We start from the raw sequence: 21,771 nt of genomic DNA, 5'->3' as shown, positions 1-21,771 counted from the left end.
GAAAGACGATGAGGCTTGACAAGAACTCACCACTGATATCTTTTCCCAGAATCCCTTTGGCTTCCTTTACAGTGACCATTAGGCAGCAAACAGGCGGCTGTAAGGTGCAAACTATTTAGAAATTTCAAAAATAATTATTTACGGCTACTAGAAAATCACATATTGTGGTGAAAAATAAAATGCTTGATGTTGATATTGAAATATTAGTGTTTTTCTTACCTCTGCGTTCTGCATTTTCTCAATCAGAGCTTCATGCTCTGACTCTGTCATGGTGAGGGCCTGATCAAAATAGTCAGTTAAAGATAATTGTATTTATTTATAATTGATAATAGCATGTAGCATGCATAAACTAGTGCTGTGAAACGATTATTTTTTTAATCAGATTATTTACACAAAAGTGAAATTTGTCAAGCAGCACACCAGCCGGAGTCTTTGCCCTGACGTATGCATTGACCTGATCCCTGACTCTGCACTTCAGGTAACTATCCACAGTTAAGGTAAAGGAGCATGTGTGACCAAAATAAATTGGATGATGCGTTTTTACATGATTAATGCGACCATTGTCCGTGATTAATTGCATGAGTTAATGCAGGGGTCCCCAAACTATGAATACGGCCCACCAGCCTCCAAAATCCGGCCCGCCGGAAGTCTCAAGTTTTTATTTTTATTTGTCCGACCGCTTCTATGTTAGCTGCCACTCTTTGCTTATAATGTCTATTTTCTGCTGATCTATTCTTTATTTTATGCTGCCCTTTTTTTTTTTGCTGCAGCTGTTACATATATTTTGATACTGTACATTAGGGGTGTCCAACTCATTTGAGCTCAGGGGCCGCATGGAGGGAAATCTGCGCAAACGCGGGCCAGACTATTAAAATCATGGCATTGAAACTAAAAAATAAAGCCAACTTCAGATTGTTTTCTTTGTCTTACTTTGGCCAAAAATAGAACAAACACATTCTGAAAATATTACAATAAAAGTATCGAAAAAAATACTCGGCAGCGGTAAAGTTTAGATCAGTGGTCTCCAAAATCCGGCCCGCGGGAAGTCTCAAGTTTTTTTTAAAATGTGTACTTTCTAATCTATTTTCTACCGCTTGTTACTCTCGGGGTCTCCTAGCCGCTCAGGCAAATCATATTGTCTAAAAATGCATTTTGCAATCGATAACATGACATCATCGCACTCGCGCCGCAGTGTTGGGAAAGCATGCGGCAAGTGCGCACTCTTTTAGTCAATTAGTGCGTGAGGAATATACAGTATATATATATATATATATATATATATATATATATATATATATATATATATATATATATATATATATATATATATATATACTGTAAATATATCTATATGTATATAAACACACACACACACCGCCCGGCCCCCGGCCACATTTTTTTAACCCAATGCGGCCCCCGAGTCAAAAAGTTTGGGGACCCCTGAGTTAATGCATTAAATTTGACAACTGTAATATAAACTGTAGATAATGAGAATGGTATTGGTTTAGTCTAGGGCTGTCAAACTTAGTGCATTAACTCATGCGATTAATAAAAAAAAATGGCATTAATCATATATAAATGTAGATCAATAACACATTTATTTTGATCAGCGATCGGGTCAATGCATACGTCAGTGCAATTATGAACGAGGAGACTTTGACTGGTGTGCTCACTGGTAAATTTCACTTCAAAATACATTCTGACTGAACTTTAAAAAAAAACATTACCAAATTTTGAGCAAATGAATTACGTGCTCTCAAGTAAAACATTTAAAAAAATATTTGTGTATGAAATTCTGAAAATAAAATTGCATATCATGTTTTTTTTAGGTTATTTGAAATATGTAACCAAGTAACTAATCAGATTGATTTTTTTTAAATTATCATTTGACAGCACGAGTTTATTTATATTGCAGTACATCACATATTTGCACATGTCTGAAAAGGAGTAGGAAGAAGCAGTTTACAGTATTTCATTTATTTAAGCATTTATTTGCCAATGTTGGTTAACTTGTGTGAGATGTTTACCTCTTGAATGTACTGGTGAAGTTGGTTATCTGTGAAGACCTCAGCTGATGTCGACTTGCCCATTTTATGTGTAACAGTGTACAACAACTCCTTATACAGAGGGTTCAGCTTTAAATAGAAGCAGAGGAAATGATATCATAAAGCAACATACATTCAAAATGTACAGTTAGTGACATATTTTACCTCCACCTCTTTGTGGCGACGTGCCTTCTCTTCCGGGCTTTCCTCGTCTTTAAAATCCTGACGGAAGCAGCACATCATAGTTGCTGATCAGCACAGTGGACAAATTAAGATCATTTAATATTGGAATATTTATGTAGAAATGTGCCCACCTTCCTGTATCGTATTTTCCTCGTCTGGCCCAATTTACGTACATGGCCCGGAGATAACTTGCAAGGAAAAGACAAATAATGGCGACACAAATGTTGCAGTTACACAAAACTTTGTGCAACAACTTACCTGCCTGAGCCTCGTTGAGCCGGGGTCCTGGTACTTAAATGACAAAGATTGCTCAAGTAATTGACATGGTAATAGCAATTAAATCAAACCCATTTCCAAAGACTACCACAACTATAAAGGCTCATGGGAAACTTTTGACTTCTGTTGCAAACTTCCTCAAATTGTGGTTGTGAAACTGAGGTAACACTATATGACAGAATCACAAGACACTCAAGTGAAACCTACATTATTTATAAACGTTTATTGATAAGGGTGGTTAAAAGAGCAGTGAGATACAAACGTGCTCAGGGGTGTCAAACGTACGTCCCGCGGACCAAATCAGGCCTTCGAACGGGTTTTATCCGGCCCGCGAGATGAGTTTGTATAAAATTGAGCAAACATTTTTGAATGAATCTGCTGTTCTAAATGTGTCCAATAGATGTTGCAATAGTAATTCTTTGTATCAACTGCTGCGAGAGTGTAATGCCGTGTGTCTACACTTCCGTATTTGGACACTATGGACAAAATGTGGGTTCATTGTCAAAGGTGTTGGCAATGTAACCTGTGGCATTTATACCCAAATAAATGCTTTTGATAATTTGTACATTTTGTGTTGTACAGTACTTATGACTGGGGAAACAATTTCTGGGCGCACATAATAAATATGCTGAAATAATATGTATCCCTTTCTAACTTCATTTTTGATTAATCAAATGAGTCCAAATTTACAAGTTTTGTTGAGGATGATGCTACATATGTAGTATATCAGTTGAGGAAAATTAATAAATTACACTAATAACATACAGTAATTTGATATTGATATTATTATTAATTTCATCTTCTGATAGACTAAAACTTAACACCAATGGGAGCTGTTTAAAATTCTGCCAGACTAAATTTTATTATGATGAACATTATCACATCATTTACTCAGAAAGTATAAAAAACTAACAATGAAGATAGAATACTATTAATAGCAACATATAAATGTAAAAAACAACAACATTATGACTTGCACATTTTCAGAATGTGCTTGTTCTATTTTTAAACAAGGAAAACAATCTCAAGCTGTCTTTATTTTTAAGTTATCATGCCATATTTGTCAGGAACTCGCATGGCTGCGGTATTTGTGACCCCAAGATGCAGGAACCAGGAGGACGACGAGACGGTACCATATTTTTCGGAGTATAAGTCGCACCGGAGTATAAGTCGCACCTGCCGAAAATGCATAATAAAGAAGGAAAAAAACATATATAAGTCGCACTGGAGTATAAGTCGCATTTTTTGGGGAAATTTATTTGATAAGACCCAACACCAAGAATAGACATTTGAAAGGCAATTTAAAATAAATAAAGAATAGTGAACAACAGGCTGAATAAGTGTACGTTATATGAGGCATAAATAACCAACTGAGAACGTGCCTGGTATGTTAACGTAACATATTATGGTAAGACTCATTCAAATAACTATAACATATAGAACATGCTATATGTTTACCAAACAATCTGTCAATCCTAATCGCTAAATCCCATGAAATCTTATACGTCTAGTCTCTTACGTGAATGAGCTAAATAATATTATTTGATATTTTACGGTAATGTGTTAATAATTTCACACATAAGTCGCTCCTGAGTATAAGTCGCACCCCCGGCCAAACTATGAAAAAAACTGCGACTTATAGTCCGAAAAATACAGTAAGATGATTTTAATATGATTAACAGAAGAGAAAGCAGTATTGCATGTAACGGTTCACAAACATAAATCAATCCTAGAGCCCTGAGGAGCACCCGAGGCAGGCATAAAATAGAAGCCTGCTGATTAGCACCAGGTTTGGCCCGGCTGCCAATCAACAGCAGGTGAGGGGAAAACAGCGCTCAGCGAAGACATGCATAACATGGAAATCAAAATAAGGGCACTGATAGGAAAAAAACACAAAACAAGGAAGCACAAACAGAAATGAAGTGACACATCGTCACAATATTTTTACCAGCCCACTTGGGAATAGAATTTCCTCCATGTGGCCCCTGAGCTAAAATGAGTTGGACACCCCGCAGCTAAACCATTTAAAAGCAAATAATAACAATTGAATAATACTATTTTAAATCTGCTGCGTCCCCCGGTGCTGCTGGGTTGCATCTGTGTTGCTGCAGTAATTGCGACATGAATTTTGTAACATACAGTAATCGCTGATAATTGGTTCCAGACATGACACCAAAAATATCTGCAAAGTATAAATCATTATAAATAAATCAAGTATTTCCATAGCTAGAGCAAAAAAACAAGTTTGCTACCTTCTAAATGTATTTCTCAACATTGTGAGAGCTCTCTAGACATGAAATGACAGCCTTTAGTCACATTTACTCTCTTTTAATCCAATATAGTAATGACACTGAACAGCATGGTTTTGGTCTCCTCTGGTGGCCAATACTACCATAGTATGGATATGTTAAGTACGTGTGACCATTTTTATGCTTGAAAATGCTTAATTTAGGGCAAAAATGTTGTAGAATATGCTTACAAAAAACAAAAAAACAAAATCTACGATGTGGGGAAACTGCAACATTTGAAGCTCGATGTGATGAGGGACGACTGTACACACCCGTGCATCTACGTCTCTGGAAGGCAAAAGCTCATATGTTTTCACGTGTCGTGAATAATTTCATAATTTCATGCAACATTAGTATAATTTATTTACCGCTAAAGCTCACAGAACAAGCAGTGCTTACACTTTACGAGTTTTACATTTATACATGTACTGAAGGAATCAAAGCCTTATCTTTACTTTGATACTAAGATCATCCACGTAGAACACGGGTGTCAAACGTACGGCCCAGGTTTTTTCCGGCCCGTGTGATGAGTTTGCCAAGTATAAAAATGAGCGTTTTGTTTTTTTTAACGAAATAAACTGCAATTCTAAATGTGTCCACTGGATGTCACAATAGCAATTCTGTTAGGCAAGCAAACGGTTTATACCAAGCAAGAGGTACACAGTAAAGGGTGACTGTGGCTCCTCCTCCTCGACCCACATGAAACTTAAAACCTGCCGTTTTATGTCTTCTGCTTCGAACACATCGTCACTTAGCACCCTCGTTGCCTCAAAATGTCTCTGTCAGACATAAGAAAAGTGAATTTAACCCTTTTGAATAGTTTTTACATCCGTTTCTTACGGTTTGTTGAGTTAGCACTGGATTGATATGTGGACATGACAAAGGAGGTATTGATACCTAGAAGAGTTTACATGTTGTGTATTTTGTTCAATCCCAGAAAGACTGTGACTTAAAGTTTAATCCCAGTTTTTTTTTAGATACACAGACTAAGTCTAAGCTCATTGTGTTTTTGAAGCTGCACCAATTTCCTCAGAATTGTCAACAAACTTGAAGTGTTTTGTCCAGAGGATTATTTGTGATTTGTATGTTTTCATTATGTGCTTGTTCAATTTTTGGCCACAGTATAACAAAGAAAACAACCTGGAGTTGTCTTTATTTTTGATTTTACAATTAAGGCCCACTTGGGAATAGATTTTTTTCCTCTGAGCTAAAATGAGTTTGACACCCCTGATGTAGATCTTGCAAATGCATTGACACAATCGATTTTAGATGTCTTTTTTTTAAAGAAAAAGTACCCTCTTAAACCAACAGTTTAGGAGGTTAAACTGGCTAGGGTAAAGGAGTTACCGGTAAGCACAGAATTAAATGTTATCTAGTCTTTTGAAGTCAGAAAATGACTGTGGCTGTTTGACCTTTGAAACAAATCTGGCAAAAATCAGTCAAAAATTGCTCCAAAGTTGAGATGTTTACTGAACACATCCAGGTGGAGAAGTCATTTTACGATATGCCTATACGTGTTTTTGAAAGACAGCGTGTTAAAGAAGCACATAAACTTGCAGAAGGGTAGCGGATCAGTAATAGTGCCCAGTGGGACGCAACAAGAAAGGTGTACCTAAAATGAGGACAATTCTCAGACCTTAGAGACCATTCAAGAGGAGCTCAGTCAGCAACGGCTTGGATTCGACGCTGATGTGATCTCTTCCGTGTCATACAGTTTAAAGGAACGCAAATACCATAACAAAGATCAGTTTTGACTGACATTGTTGGAGAAATGCTAATTTGGTGTTTTGTGCTCATCATGGTATTTTCAGTGTAAAGCAAACATACTTGTACTGTAAATATCCTGGTTCAAAGCATGAGGGGCGTGCTTGCTCCTTTTAGAAATGTTCCAATGGGAAATTATATTTTTGCTTGGAAAAAAATGTTTTACTCTGCATCATCTGGTCACAAGCTCACACCCTAAAATAATGATGAGTCTCAGTCATGGACGGTAGCTCGAAATATCACATGGTCCATCAGTTTCATTCAATAGAGTTAGGGCTGCGAATCTTTGGGTGTCCCACGACTCGATTCAATATCGATTCTTGGGGTCACGATTTGATTATAAATCGATTTTTTTTTTTCCCGACTCAACGCGATTCTCGATTCAAAAACGATACTTTTCCGATCCAAAACGATTCTCTATTCATTCAATACATAGGATTTCAGCAGGATCTACCCCAGTCTGCTGACATGCAAGCAGAGTAGTAGATTTTTGTAAAAAGCTTTTATAATTGTAAAGGACAATGTTTTATCAACTGATTGCAATAATGTAAATTTGTTTCAACTATTAAATGAACCAAAAATATGACTTATTTTACCTTTGTGAAAATATTGAACACAGTGTGTGAAATGCGATGCAATTGTAAGCCACTGTGACACTATTGTTTTTTTTTTTATAAATGTCTAATGATAATGTCAATGAGGGATCTTTAATCACTGCTATGTTGAAAATGTAAGTAATATTGATACTGTTGTTGATAATATTCATTTTGGTTTCACTACTTTTAGATTGTTCTGTGTCGTGTTTGTGTCTCCTCTCAATTGCTCTGTTTATTGCAGTTCTGAGTGTTGCTGGGCCGGGTTTGGTTTTGGAATTGGATTGCATTGTTATGGTATTGCTGTGTATTGTTTTGTTGGATTGATTAATTAAAAAAAAAAAAATCGATTTTTGAAAAATGAGAATCGATACTGAATTGCACAACGTGAGAATCGTGATTTGAATTTGAATCGATTTTTTCCCACACCCCTAAATAGAGTCCTATGAAACTATCATGACTCACTTTTGCTGTTCTTTATATGGGCAGAACAAATAAAGGTTTTAATTGTATGTATGTCTTGTTGATGTTGTTATACAATAGATACATGGCAATAAAGCTTTTGAAATACAGCATCTATCCAAAAACAAAACTATTCAAATTAAAATAGTAATGATTATCACACCCATGTGAGTGTAGCGCGGTCCTTACCTGTTCTGGTTTTTTGAGTAAACGGTCCTCTGAGCTGGTGGCCTCCTTTTGAGCTGACATAATGTCGTCTAATTAGCTGCCGTGCACTGCATGTATGAAGGAAGGAGCAAAAACTGTCATCTTTGGTAAAACTACCACACAGGAAGTCATCACTTCCTTCAAAAAGGAGGTAGCGTCAATGACGAGGACTTTTCTAAAAGTATAGCCGCACTTTGTACCTGCATCTGTCTCATTGCAAATTAGAAGTTGTAGTACATACAGTACATCCAGAAAGTCTTCACTTTTTCCACATTTTGTTATGTCACAGCCTTATTCCAAAATGGAGTAAATACATTTTTGTCCTCAAAATTCTACACACAATACCCCATTATGACAGCATCATAGGTTTTAAAAAATAAAATATTGCAAATTTATTAAAGATAAAAAAAATTTAAATCACATGTACAGAAGTCTCAATACTTTGTTGATGCAACTTTGGCAGCCTAAAAAATGTTTGAAGACGATGCCACAAGCTTGGCACACCTATCTTTGGACAATTTTGCCCATTCCTCTTTGCAGCACCTTTCAAGCTCCAGCAGGTTGGATGGTAAGTGTTGGTTTTCATCCAGGATGTCTCTGCACATTGCTGCATTCATCTTAGTCTAGTCAGGGAGGTGACCAAGAACCCGATGGTCACTCTGTCAGAGATACAGCACTCCTCTGTGGGGAGAGGAGAACCTTCCAGAAAGACAACCATTTCTGCAGCAATCCACCAATCAGGCCTGTATGGTATAGTGGCCAGACGGAAGATATTTCTTGGTAAAAAGTTTGCCAAAATGCACTTGAAAGCCTCTCAGACCAGGACATTTTCTGGTCTGATGAGACAAAGATTGAAGTCTTTGGTGTGAATGCCAGGCGTCATGTTTGAAGGAAACCAGGCTCATCACCAGGTCAATACCATCCCTACAGTGAAGCATGGTGGTGGCAGCATCATGCTGTGGGGATGGTTTTCAGCAGCAGGAACGGGGAGACAAGTCAAGATGGATGGAAATATGAATTAATTAATGTACAGAGACATCCTAGATGAAAACCAACGCTTCCCATCCAACCTTGAGAGGTGCTGCACAGAGGAATGGGCGATATTGTCCAAAGATAGGTGTTCCAAGCTTGTGGCATATAGTATTCAAAAAGATTAGAGGCTAGATGCTGCCAAATATACATCAACAAAGTATTGAGCTAAGGCTGGGAATAGTTATGTACATTTGATTTTTTAAATACATTTGCAATATTTATTTAAAAAAATTACATTGTCATTATGGGGTATTGTGTGTAGAATTTTGAGGACATTTGATGGGCATCTACATCAACTATATGATTTGCCTGAGAAGCTGGACAGGACAAAAAATAAATAAAATAAATAAATACATTAAAAAAAATAATTATTTTGAGGACACAAATGAATGTATTCAATTTTGGATTAAGAGTGTAAGATAACAAAATGTGGAAAAAGTGAAGCGTTGTAAATGCTTTCCAGATGCACTGTATACTGCATACTGCCTTCATAAGGAAAACAATACATTATCATTGAAAATAGCAACGTGTAGGATATTTACAGCAACAATTGGTTAATCATCAACATATAAATGTGCATATGGTATTTAGGGATACAGCATGTTGCTATTTCAGAGTGAAATGTTGTAACACCACAATGAAAATTACTACGGTACAGCAGTTTCACTAGTATAAAAGTTATAAATGTCATTTCTTTCAACACATTTCCATCAATCAATCAAAGTTTACTTACATAGCCCTAAATCACAAGTGTCTCAAAGGGCTGCACAAGCCACAACGACATCCTCGGCTCAGATCCCACATCAGGGCAAGAAAAAACTCAACCCAATGGGATGACAATGAGAAACCTTGGAACCCATCCATCCATTCGTACATTTTTAGATCCCAAACATAATGTTTGCTTGTATTTGGAATTAATTGCACTAATAAATTAATTGAGTTAATATAACTAAAAAAAAAAAAATTTTAACCGCTCAAAAAGTAAAACTATTTTTATTGCGTTATGGCGCCGACGTCACGTGTGGGCGTTACCCTTGACTACCGGAAGTGCAGGTGCATCGCTGAAGCTAGCAGCGTAAAACATCTTTCCAACTATTAGTGTTTTAAACGTTCCCAGGCGTTAGACGGGCCTGTAAATTACAATTTTGATAGAGGAGCCCTCATATTTGTCATTTTGCTGTCGGGAAGCGTGGAAATCCGTCGACATGACTCTAAACCAGAACCATTCGGAGTCCGGCGGAGTCATTATCAACAACAGTGAGAGGTAACGTCACCGCGTAGAACCTGCTAGCAAGCTAATGCATAATGTTTAACAACTACAATTGCAATTATGCACTATCTGACCCATGCAAAAATAAAGCCGAATTAAAGAGTGCTGTCAAATTAAGTAAATAGCTGCACACATAACCCAATAATAATAAGAAAAGACAGGCAGGACTACATTGAAGCCTATAACGACAAAATTACTATTGGAATGTCGACTGTATTACAGCAGGCTTTGGGATTTTTGTAAAAGTAAATTAAACCACAGCAGATTGTGCTGGAAACTGCCAGAATAGCTCCTTTGCGTTTGACCGAGATTCAGATTAGTAAACTGTCACTATATGACATGTAAAACCTAATCCTAGTTATTTAAAGCAGGAGTCCCTAACCTTTTTTGCACCAGGGACCGGTTTAATGTCGGCATTATTTTCACGGACTGGCCTTCTACGTGTGGCAGATAAATATAGCAAATCATCCATCCATCCATCCATCTTCTTCCGCTTATCCGAGGTCGGGTCGCGGGGGCAGCAGCCTAAGCAGGGAAGCCCAGACTTCCCTCTCCCCAGCCACTTCGTCCAGCTCTTCCTGTGGGACCCCGAGGCGTTCCCAGGCCAGCCGGGAGACATAGTCTTTCGCAAATCAGTGCATGAAAAAACTGACCATAACGTTGAATTAGTGGGAGCCCCTGTTCTTTTACCTTTGCAAAAGAGCTCTCCACAGACTTTTGTTTTTTACTCATTTTTGCTAGTAGTAGGCTTTGTTTTGGCTTTAGTATCTGCTGGCTTATAGGTGATACATCACATTCAAGGACAAGAGCATGGATATATAAGACAGCTAGAAATACTTGCCATTAGTTCCAATAGATTTATGTGGATTTCTATTTCCATTCTAAAAGTGATGTGTTCATATTTTGTGCAATTTTTCATACGCAATTACACTAATGTTAGGTTTTTTGGTCCGATATTCCATACGTAAATACGTCTGTTATTGCTAACTACTTGTGTAATAGAACTATGTGCAATAATACCTGCACTTATACTAGGCCAAAGGATATGTGTATTTTCTTCCTTCAGCACAATTATTATATGCAACAATTTAACACTTCTCTAATCCGCCTTATGCACTTGAACTACTATGGTCACTTTGTTCCTGATCTGCCCTGATCTTAGGTCATCAACCTGCCGCGGACTGCGGATGGAACCTAGCTTTTAGCTATGATTTGGCACCTTTACATTGTATGTGTTTATTAATGTGCATTGTCCCATGTAACAAAGATGTAACAAGTAGAGCTGTCCGATAATGGCTTTTTTGCCGATATCTGATATTCTGATATTGTCCAACTCTTAATTACCGATTCCGATATCAACCGATACCGATATATACAGTCGTGGAATTAACACATTATTATGCCTAATTTTGTTGTGATGCCCCGCTGGATGCATTAAACTATGTAACAAGGTTTTCCAAAATAAATCAACTCAAGTTATGGAGAAAAAAAATGCCAACATGGCACTGCCATATTTATTATTGAAGTCACAAAGTGCCTAATTTTTTTTTAAAGGCCTCAAAACAGCAGCTTGGAATTTAGGACATGCTCTCCCTGAGAGAGCATGAGATGGTTGAGGTGGGCGAGGTTGGGGGGGGAGGGGGGGGGGGGGGGGGGGTTGAGGTGTGTGTGTGGGGGGGGTAGGGGGTAGCGGGGGGTGTATATTGTAGCATCCCGGAAGAGTTAGTGCTGCAAGGGGTTCTGGGTATTTGTTCTGTTGTGTTTATGTTGTGTTACGGTGCGGATGTTCTCCCGAAATGTGTTTGTCATTCTTGTTTGGTGTGGGTTCACAGTGTGGCGCATATTTGTAACAGTGTTAAAGTTTATACGGCCACCCTCAGTGTGACCTGTATGGCTGTTGACCAAGTATGCATTGCATTCACTTGTGTGTGTGAAAAGCCGTAGATATTATGTGACAGGGCCGGCACGCAAAGGAAGTGCGTTTAAAGTTTATTAGCGCTATGTACATCTCCCTACGTCCGTGTACACAGCGGCGTTTTAAAAAGTCATAAATTTTACTTTTTGAAACCGATACCGATAATTTTGAAACCGATACCGATAATTTCCGATATTACATTTTAAAGCATTTATCGGCCGATAATATCGGCAGTCCGATATTATCGGACATCCCTCGTAACAAGTATAGCAAATGGCGACTTCTTAGCAGGAGATTTATAAGACATCTAAGAACAAGCTTATTGGTGTGTCTGGTGGGACTGGCGAAAGTTAAGTAGGAGAAAATGCGGTCGGTTATAAATTATTTAATGTCTCTGTGCGGCATGGTAGCAAATGCGTCACGGACTGGTGCCGGTCCCCGGACCGGTGGTTGGGTACCACTGATTTAAAGTACAGTAAGTGATGGGCAATGTGTCACGTAATAATTGCACAACAAACCTTATCTAATCGTTTAATTTTCATAAACTACCGCCGACCGGGAATTTGCAACCCCGTTAAGGTTTTTAATTAAGCCCATGGAACATTGACAAATTACATTTTGAAGCATTTAATAAAGAAGCTGTACCAGGCAATAGGATTTTAAAAGCTGTTTTTAAATTTTCGTAAGTCTTGAACTATTAAAATACTTCCCTTTTCCAGCGATATAAGGGTTATTATGGTAGCTCCATGTAGACAAGGTTGTGTTACAAAGCAGAGTGGGTGTTTGTTTACAGAACAGCCCAAACTAATGTGATGTACAGGGACACAGAAGTGATGAAGAAATTATATTTGTTTTTGATTTTTCACAATTTGTTTTTGTGTTTCGCCATGTTGTTGGTTGCATTTCTGCCATGTTTTTGCTTGTTTGCAGTACATTTCAAGGAAGTTGTCTGGGAAGTAAACAAGTGTTCATATATATATATATATATATATATATATATATATATATATATATATATATATATATATATATATATATATATACATACATACCGTGTTTTTCGGACTATAAGTTGCAGTTTTTTTCATAGTTTGGCCGGGGGTGCGACTTGTACTCAGGAGCGACTTATGTGTGAAATTATTGACACATTACCGTAAAATATCAAATAATATTATTTAGCTCATTCACGTAAGAGACTAGACGTATAAGATTTCATCGGATTTAGCGATTAGGAGTGACAGATTGTTTGGTAAACGTATAGCATGTTCTATATGTTATAGTTATTTGAATGACTCTTACCATAATATGTTACGTTAACATACCAGGCACGTTCTCAGTTGGTTATTTATGCGTCATCTAACGTACACTTATTCAGCCTGTTGTTCACTATTCTTTATTTATTTTAAATTGCCTTTCAAATGTCTATTCTTAGTGTTGGGTTTTATCAAATAAATTTCCCCAAAAAATGCGACTTATACTCCAGTGCGACTTATATATGTTTTTTTCCTTCTTTATTATGCATTTTCGGCCGGTGCGACTTATACTCCGGAGCGACTTATAGTCCGAAAAATACGGTGTATATATATATATATATATATATATATATATATATATATATATATATATATATATATATATATATATATATATATAGTTTTATTTTATTTTTTTTAATACAAAAAAGGCTACTAGCAACAAATCTAGCAACATAGAGATTCTGACATGACAGCATCGTCAGGCAAAGCTGCCTCACCTAAAAGCTCTGTCTTGTTTGTGACATTTAAAGTAAACAACTAAAGAAAGCGGCAGAAAAAAAATCTATTGAATTGCAAAAGAATTGTGTATTACTTTTCATGTTTTTACTCTTTTTTTGTCTCTCTCGCTTATTCTTCTCTCCCTAGAATTTCATGCACATGTGTCATGGCCAGTTATGAAAATGAGGCGATGACATAATCTACTGAAACCTTCCAAATTTTTAAACCTAGTGTGGCCCCTGTTTCAAAAAGTCTGACATAACCAGAGCTGTGGCTGCAGCTATTGATAATTTTAGTCATCAAGTAATTTATTGATTGGTTTGTTCGATCAATCGAGTGATCAGATAAAATACACTTTATAGCCTCAATGTGTTTTAGGGAAAATAGTTGACATAATATTTTAAATTTTCTGCTCAGAGTAACCTTCATTCTTTTTTTTCTAATAAATGCACATCATCAACATTGAAATTGCAATTTCACATGTGTGCATTCATAAAAATTACATTTAAAAAAATAAACAAATCTGCTGTTCTCCGCCTCATAGATCACGGCTCTCACAAAACACCGCTTTATGTGCGCTCTATTGCAACGGTCGTGTGGAAACTATGTCAGCATATTTAAAGTTGTATAGGCACTCAATGCGATCTGGATTTAAAACATTTGTATTAATTACACTCATTAAACAATTAATCGACGCAACAGAATACAAATCAATCTTTTTCTAATCAAATTAATTGATTAATTGTTGCAGCCCTACATATTCATGTTTTTCACTTGCTGTTTTGTCCCCCCCGCAACATTGTTCCTGTCTTTTACAGCGTCCTGTGGAATTACATGCGCATGTGTCATGGCCATCTATGCAAATTAGACGATGACGTAATCTACTGAAATTTTAGTCTGGCATAACTACAGCCTACGTTAGCAACCTAAAGCTTTGTTAGTTTGATATTTGTCTTCATCAAAATAATAAGATGACTATTTTGTGTTCATGTGTGGTATTGTCTTAGCGTTTTAATGAACCATGACAACGTGGAGCTGGTTTTCAATGATGCTGACAGTTTACCTGAGGCCTTCAGGAAGAGCAAGAAGGGCAGTATCTTTCTGACTCCATATAGGGTAGGGCTCAAAATGACCACTATAAGCCCAAGTTAGAAACCGGGATGTGTGAGTCCAATGTGTGTGCTTTCTTCTGGCCACAGGTAATCTTTGTTGCTAAAGGCCGAGATGCCCTCAGGTCCTTTATGATGCCTTTCTACTTGATGAAGGGCTGTGAGGTCAAACAACCGGTACTCGGCGCAAACTACATCAAGGGAAACATCAACGCAGAACCTGGAGGTCAGTGTATGGTCTCCTGGATTAGACAAATATCAACCTGTTGTTATTGTTGTTAAGCATTCTGTTGTGTGTTGGTGTTATTTCTGCTAGGCGGATGGGAGGGCAGCGCTATCTTTAAGCTTGTCTTTGCTGCTGGAGGAGCCATAGAGTTCGGGCAATACATGCTGCAAGTTGCTGCTCAAGGTAAGGTCACAAAAGCAACACTTAAATACAGTCGTCCCTCGTTTATCGCTGTTAATTGGTCCAAGGCCTAACTGCAATAAACCCTTTTCCGTAAAGTAGGAAGCATTAATTTTAAATCAAATGTTTTTATAGCTAAAACAAAAAAAAGGTGTTTATAACTTTCTAAATGTATTTTAGCACCATGAAAGCCCTCATGACATGAAATAACACCCTTTAGTCCCCTTAACACTCTTTCTAACTGGTGACCTGAGGGCCAAATGGAGTTCAGTTTAAATCTTAGTAGACAAATATTTTTGCAGCAAATTCCTAAAAACACTAGAGTGCTCCTGTGTTGTAGAGGAACATGGACTACTGTAAACACATTGGCAGATAATTTTACCCCTTGTTAGCAAACGTAGAACACTGGGGTCCAAACTTATGATTTACAGAGCTGAGGCGTCCCTCAAGGCACCCCTTTAAGTACTCTGCTTTTTGGCAGTTACACATTTTTTTGTAATGTGATTTATGTAACTAAGGTGTTGCTATTTGTTTAACTTCTTTATTATACTACTAGTGTTATTCAAGGTTCCATTGTAGGTTCTCTCTTTTTCATCATTTGGGCTATTTAAATAGTGGCCTGTGAGTTCAGTTCAAAAAACGTGTGACTCTGTCGCATTTTAGCAGCAGATTCTGAAAAACACTAGAGTGCTGTTATAGAGATAATATTTGATTAGTTTTTTTTGCAGAAGGTCCTTAAAGACAGCAGGGTGCTCCTGTTACTGTAATATACAAAATAAGGCTACCAGTAATAGTGAAGGAAGAAGTCTGGACCCCCGGTCCTTAACTTTCTGAAAATATAACCTTCCAAACCATTTAGTTGAATATTCCTGCAATATAGTAATGCAAGACTGCCAATCAGTGAACACGATACTGAACAGTGCGCTCTAATTTGTCTGTCTCCTCAAGTGGCCAATACTACTGTAATATTGATATTCTTAGTTTATTTAGCCATTTTATGCTTTACAATGCCTAATTTAGGACAAATATATTTTACAATATGCTTTAAAAACAAATAAAAGAGGAGGTGAGGCTGCAATAATTCTTGCACGATGTGGCGAGGAACTTTCAAATAAAATTTAGGAACAACTGGAAGGTGACAACTCGTCTATACAGACCAATGCATTTTCGCGTTTTTTGTTGATACTAAAAAAGTGCCTGTTTACACAGCATTAAAACATGCACAAAGTGACTTCCTGTTTAGTGCAAAGTAACTTTCACAATAAAGCCATGGCAAAATTAACCTACATTTCACTAACAAAATGCTCTGTATGTGTATGTATATATATACTGTGTATACATACTGTATATATATATATATATATATATATATATATACTGTGTATACATACTGTATATATATATATATATATATATATATATATATATATATATATATATATATATATATATATATATATATATATATATATATATATATATATATATATACATATATATGTATGTATATATTTACACATATTTATGTATAGGCTATATATATATATGTGTGTGTGTGTGTATTAGAGATGCGCGGTTTGCGGGCACAACCGCGGAGTCCGCGGATTATCCGCGGATCGGGCGGATGAAATTAAAAAAAATTAGATTTTATCCGCGGGTCGGGTCGGGTCGGGTCGGGTCGGGCGGTTGAAATAAAAAAAAAATTAGATTTTAAATAGATTCAGGCGGGTGGCAGTTAAACCAATTCGGAAATATATATACATAGTTAAATGTTGTTACCCACATACGAAAAACGAGCAGGCACCTGCTGCATATGCCACAACAGAAGAAAAAAAAAGAGAGAGATGGACACTTTTACGGAGCGGAGAAGAGACGCCTCGCCGGGGTCCGGGACCGAGTCCCCTTCCCCCGAGAGGGCCCCACCGGGAGCCGTAGCTGAGGCGATCCGCGAGAAGGGCCCGACGCACGTCCAGGGTCACCACCGCGCCCACCGCACCGACACCCCGCCTCGTCCGCCTTCGCCGCGGCCGGCGTCACGCGCAGCAGGTAAGCAGCTTACCTGCCCGCCACCCCCGTGGCCGGGGGCTCGTAACAGGGGTCACTCCGCGCGCTCCGCCCGCGCAGCTTACCTGCCCGCCACCCCTGTTGCCGGGGGCGCGTAACAGGGGTCACTCCGCGCGCAGTGCGCTCACGAAAGGGGTGGGGCTCACCCTGGTTGATATAGACAGCAGGACGGTGGCCATGGAAGTTGGAACCCGCTAAGGAGTGTGTAACAACCCACCTGCCGAATCAACTAGCCCTGAAAATGGATGGCGCTGGAGCGTCGGGCCCATACCCGGCCGTCGCCGGCAACGAGATGCGCTTGGAGGTGCGCTCAGCGCGGCTCCCATATGATTGCGCACTGGTGTGCGTCTGGGTCGTGACAGCGTGGCACGCGAATGTCTGTGCTGCATTGGATCAGTCTCCTTTCTTTAACAGGCAAAAGCTTTATAACCTCACTAATGCCTTGCATCGTCTATATTAGATATATAACAACGGGCGGGTGCGGTTCTGATCAAATGTTAGAGTCGGGTGGATGGCGGATGGTTGACGACTTTCTGATGCGGTTGCGGATGAAATAATTGCCTATCCGCGCATCTCTAGTGTGTATACATGTGTGTGTGTGAGTGTGTGTGTGTGTGTGTGTGTGTATATATATATATCGTACTATATATATATTTATATATATATATATATATATATATATATATATATAGTTTATATGCAGTCGACTTTCGGCACCCAGCCAATCCTTTTTAGCCACAATTTAAAAAGTTTGGACACCCCTGCTATATGTGCTACTGGTCTTGATACTGTATGCGATCATTTTATTCTCAAGCGGTTTTCCAGGATTATATACTATTATTAACAAATTATGAAATTCCATTTGTTATTGTTATTATGAGATGAAAAAAATATTTTTATTATTTTCATGATGCAGCTTCCAGAGGTCAGCCAGTAACTGCTGGGTTTGGTGGTTGTCCTTTCATGGTGAACGGGGCGTATGCTTACCCCCCTCCCCCTTCCCACGGGGCATACCCTGTCGGACCCCCGCCTGACTACGTCTACCCCAATCAGCCTCCTCCAGGTAGCAGCCCCCCAAAACCCCGCCTCCCCCAGCCGAGTATCCTCTAACCTTGCGTCGTGTGTACCATCCAGATGACTTCTACCCCAACTCAACTTTCAACGGCTCTGCAGCCTTCATGCCTCCACCTCCATATTCATCTGCACTGGGCCAGCAGCCCCCACAGGACCCCGGGCTCCCTTCTTCAGCTGCAGGTGAGTCTCTCCGTCCCAAAAATACACTCTCTTTTTAAAAAAACATGACACTTAACCACAAAGTGAAGTCATATCCATATAGTATGTGTTTATTACCATCTAGCGAGGATCCAGATGAGGATGCTACAGGTCTACACTTGCTAATAAATGCTTTTGTTCTTACCTTGTCCTTTTCCAGCTGAGGCTAAAGCGGCTGAAGCAGCAGCTAGCGCTAGCTGTGCCACGCTGCCAACTACACATGTGTACCTGCCAGAGGTAAATGTAATGCTTTTATTGTACTTGCAGTATTTCCTCCTCTCCAATAGGCTTCACTGGCTGCTAAAAGGAACACCGTGCCTTCAATAAACAACACCTCAGGAAATAAGATATCATTATGTGGCTAAATACCATATCTCTCACACAACATTGCCATTATAAATTGACATAGTGGGGATAGACGAGTGTGTACAGTAGTATCTCAACTTACAAGCTGGTTCTGTGACGGAGCTCTTAACTCAAAACACTTGTATCTCAGATCAACATCTTTCATTGAAATGACTGGAAATCAATTTAATTGGTGCTTGGCTTCCCCCTCAAAATAGCACAATTTTAATATGTTGCATGTCTTTTAAAAAGAAAAAAATAACTTTTAGATAATAAATATTGCATAAAACAAATAGAATGTACTACAAACAACTACATTGGTTTATGAAGTAATGTGAAAATAATGTATATAATTTACCCTGGAGAACAAACTTCTACCCTGCTTCTCCATATTTTCATGGATAAATGTCCGCCCGTCAGATATTATTTTAACATTCTTGGCTGGCGTTAGACTCTTTCTGCTTTAGTATGGTGGAGACTCAAAGTGATGCGCTCAAATTGCTTCACCAAGTTGGCGACACGCTTGGTCATGTTTTTGGTGATTTTTTTCTTGAATTCAATAAATATCACCCACTTCTTCTCAGCAGTGTCTTTCACACTCACTTTCTTCTTCCCTTGGTTGGAAAACAAAGTTATGTCTGACTCTAGCTATAAGCTAATGCTAGCGAGTAAGACCAGATGGTTTGGGTGGAACTAACGTGGTTCATTCTGACAATCGCTACTCCAACTAGCAACTAAGAGGCTCATAACCCCAATTTTGGATTGCAATTTAAAGCACAAGAGTTAGCAGAGAGACCACTCAGTTCTCCAAACACTTGTGACCTTGAGCACTCTTAAGTTGAGGTACCACTGCATACTGTATTGTATACTCTGGGCGACAAAACTATGTATGGTAGTTAGCCCTCGTGTATTGCTGTCAGTTAGTTGTTGCTGTGGTAAACTAATTTTAATTATAAATCAAATATTTTAATAGCTAAAGCATAAACAACTTGTTAACAGCCCTCAAAATACACTCTTTAACATTATGAGAGCCTTCTGGACATGAAATAACACTGAGCCAATCTGTGGCCATGATACTGAACAGCGCGCTCTGAATGGTTTGGTCTTATCTAGGGGCCAATATTAACAATAGTATTGATATTTTTAGTTCATTTACTCATTTTTTTGATTGAAAATGTTTAATTTAGGTCAAAAATACATCAGTTAAGTTCAGTTTCAGTTTATTTCCAACATACATACGATACAATGTAATGCATCACATATTTCCATTTTCATACCATAGCAATTTTATCCCATAGAATATGCTTTAAAATACGCAAATTCAAAGCGCGATGTGACAAGAGATGGCTGTATGCACGTTTTATATATTTATTTATCAAACTACAAAAATAAAAGGAACATCTAAACAATAATTTTGAATACATTAAGAATGTAAGGTACATTTTATTGTATTAGTAACATATCTATATGATAATATCTATATTTTATAAATTTTTCCTCAATATGTATTTGTGAAAATGTATTTAATGTATAATATTAGTATTGTTGTTAAATAATATTATTACATATTTGGTGGTCTACGCTATGCAGCTGAGTAAATAATCCTCCACAATTTAAGGAAATATGATTTATTGAATTCAATATCAGTCAAATATGCAAACGTCACTCTGAATGTGATGACCGCCTGCTTCATTATTTAGTATTTATTGTTGTAAATATTCTCCTCCCCCAGGACAAGCCTCCCCCTTACTCTCCTCCAGAAGACAAGAAGAATCAGTAGACTGCTTGACTTGCATCCTCCATTTGATTTTGTCCAAGATCTTTCGCACTTTTCTTGTCTTCCCAGCAGGGGGCGCCGCTAGTGACGACATGACTGACAGCTGCCTCTCATAAAAAACTAGAACATTAGTCTGTTGTTTTCGTTGTCGTTGAGTGATATTTTTCTTAGGGTTTTTTCTCTCCCTCATATCTCTGACAGCACCCCTGCTTCCAAGACCTACTCATTGTTAGTCCGCTACATGAATTTACATGACGACAGCTGAGGTTTGGAGTGATTTAATACCGCGTAGATATTTTTTTCCCCTTTCTTTTACACGTCTTTCTTGAAAACTGTTCCTGTTAATTCAGTTTTGCTGTGACACTTTGTATTACTAAATAATAACCGTAAGAAAATGCTATGGTACAAATTGCTTTGCTGAGACAAGCTAAATTATGTCATTTATTTTTCTACCATTTAATTGTACATATATGGAATATACTGTAATATAAAGCTCCTCACTACAGAACAGTTTTCTTTTTTATTTTGTAGATCAATGTATCCCGTGTGTTTTGTCACTATTAGAGAATAACCTTGATCTGAGATTACGAGTGTAGAGGAGGCTCAGAGCAGCATACAACTATGATGGATTATCTTTAAATGTTGGGATTATAGACTACTACATGTTAAACTTAACCATTAGTGGGAAAACTGCTTTATGACCTAGCTATAATAATAACATCACCACACTGTATATGTTATTATATTATATGGCTGTGCAATGCTTTGGGCTCCTGCTTGCTCAGGCATGGCTAAATGTGCAATGACGCTTCATAATATTTCATCTTATTTATGAAAAATAAGTCAAGAATAAAGCATTATGAAGGCTGAAAGACATTTATTACATCAATCTTGTTTCATGTGTTTATTGTATGCATTTATGTCATAATGATACTTGTCTAAAAGCTGATTTATTTAAGTAGTTCCAAAAATGGAACCCTTGGTTTGACTACACATTAAGTGGAATATT

At 37.9% G+C, this 21,771-nt stretch overlaps 2 protein-coding genes across 4 annotated transcripts in view; one reads left to right on the top strand and one right to left on the bottom strand.

Annotated features, from left to right (window-relative positions):
* unc13d (unc-13 homolog D (C. elegans)) overlaps nt 1–7,883 on the bottom strand; it is a 49,900-nt gene extending 42,017 nt beyond the window's left edge. Inside the window, exons 1-7 of one of the 3 annotated variants that reach the window (XM_061967208.1) lie at nt 7,801–7,883; nt 2,487–2,519; nt 2,360–2,416; nt 2,211–2,267; nt 2,028–2,135; nt 220–279; nt 31–97 (exon numbers count right to left, since the gene is read on the bottom strand). In XM_061967208.1, the coding sequence (XP_061823192.1) occupies nt 31–97; nt 220–279; nt 2,028–2,135; nt 2,211–2,267; nt 2,360–2,416; nt 2,487–2,519; nt 7,801–7,860 (442 nt within the window). In that variant the 5' untranslated portion in view covers nt 7,861–7,883. Of the gene's footprint in view, nt 1–30; nt 112–219; nt 280–2,027; nt 2,136–2,210; nt 2,268–2,359; nt 2,417–2,486; nt 2,520–7,800 lie in introns of those variants that run through there. The other 2 variants (XM_061967209.1, XM_061967210.1) reach the window with 2 other exon arrangements.
* A 2,000-nt stretch (nt 7,884–9,883) lies between these two features.
* On the top strand, nt 9,884–21,651 carry wbp2 (WW domain binding protein 2). The gene is made up of 8 exons (XM_061967222.1): nt 9,884–10,114; nt 14,797–14,905; nt 14,989–15,124; nt 15,215–15,307; nt 18,285–18,431; nt 18,503–18,622; nt 18,801–18,877; nt 20,718–21,651. Exons 1-8 carry the CDS (start codon nt 10,056–10,058, stop codon nt 20,763–20,765), a joined length of 789 nt encoding a protein of 262 aa, XP_061823206.1. The 5' UTR covers nt 9,884–10,055; the 3' UTR covers nt 20,766–21,651.
* Nucleotides 21,652–21,771: the final 120 nt, after the last annotated feature.

The sequence above is a fragment of the Nerophis lumbriciformis genome, linkage group LG11, assembly GCF_033978685.3.
Source record: "Nerophis lumbriciformis linkage group LG11, RoL_Nlum_v2.1, whole genome shotgun sequence".
Lineage (NCBI taxonomy): Eukaryota > Metazoa > Chordata > Actinopteri > Syngnathiformes > Syngnathidae > Nerophis > Nerophis lumbriciformis.
This window is presented reverse-complemented; position numbering and strand designations above follow the sequence as displayed.

What these genes read in the sequence shown, in the direction of transcription:
- wbp2 (XM_061967222.1), top strand. Translation starts at nt 10,056, where the DNA reads ATGACTCTAAACCAGAACCATTCGGAGTCCGGCGGAGTCATTATCAAC. An exon ending in CATCAACGCAGAACCTGGAG is followed by an intron (nt 15,125 to 15,214) that starts GTCAGTGTATGG and finishes TATTTCTGCTAG; the next exon opens with GCGGATGGGAGGGCAGCGCT. An exon ending in GCTGCAAGTTGCTGCTCAAG is followed by an intron (nt 15,308 to 18,284) that starts GTAAGGTCACAA and finishes TTCATGATGCAG; the next exon opens with CTTCCAGAGGTCAGCCAGTA.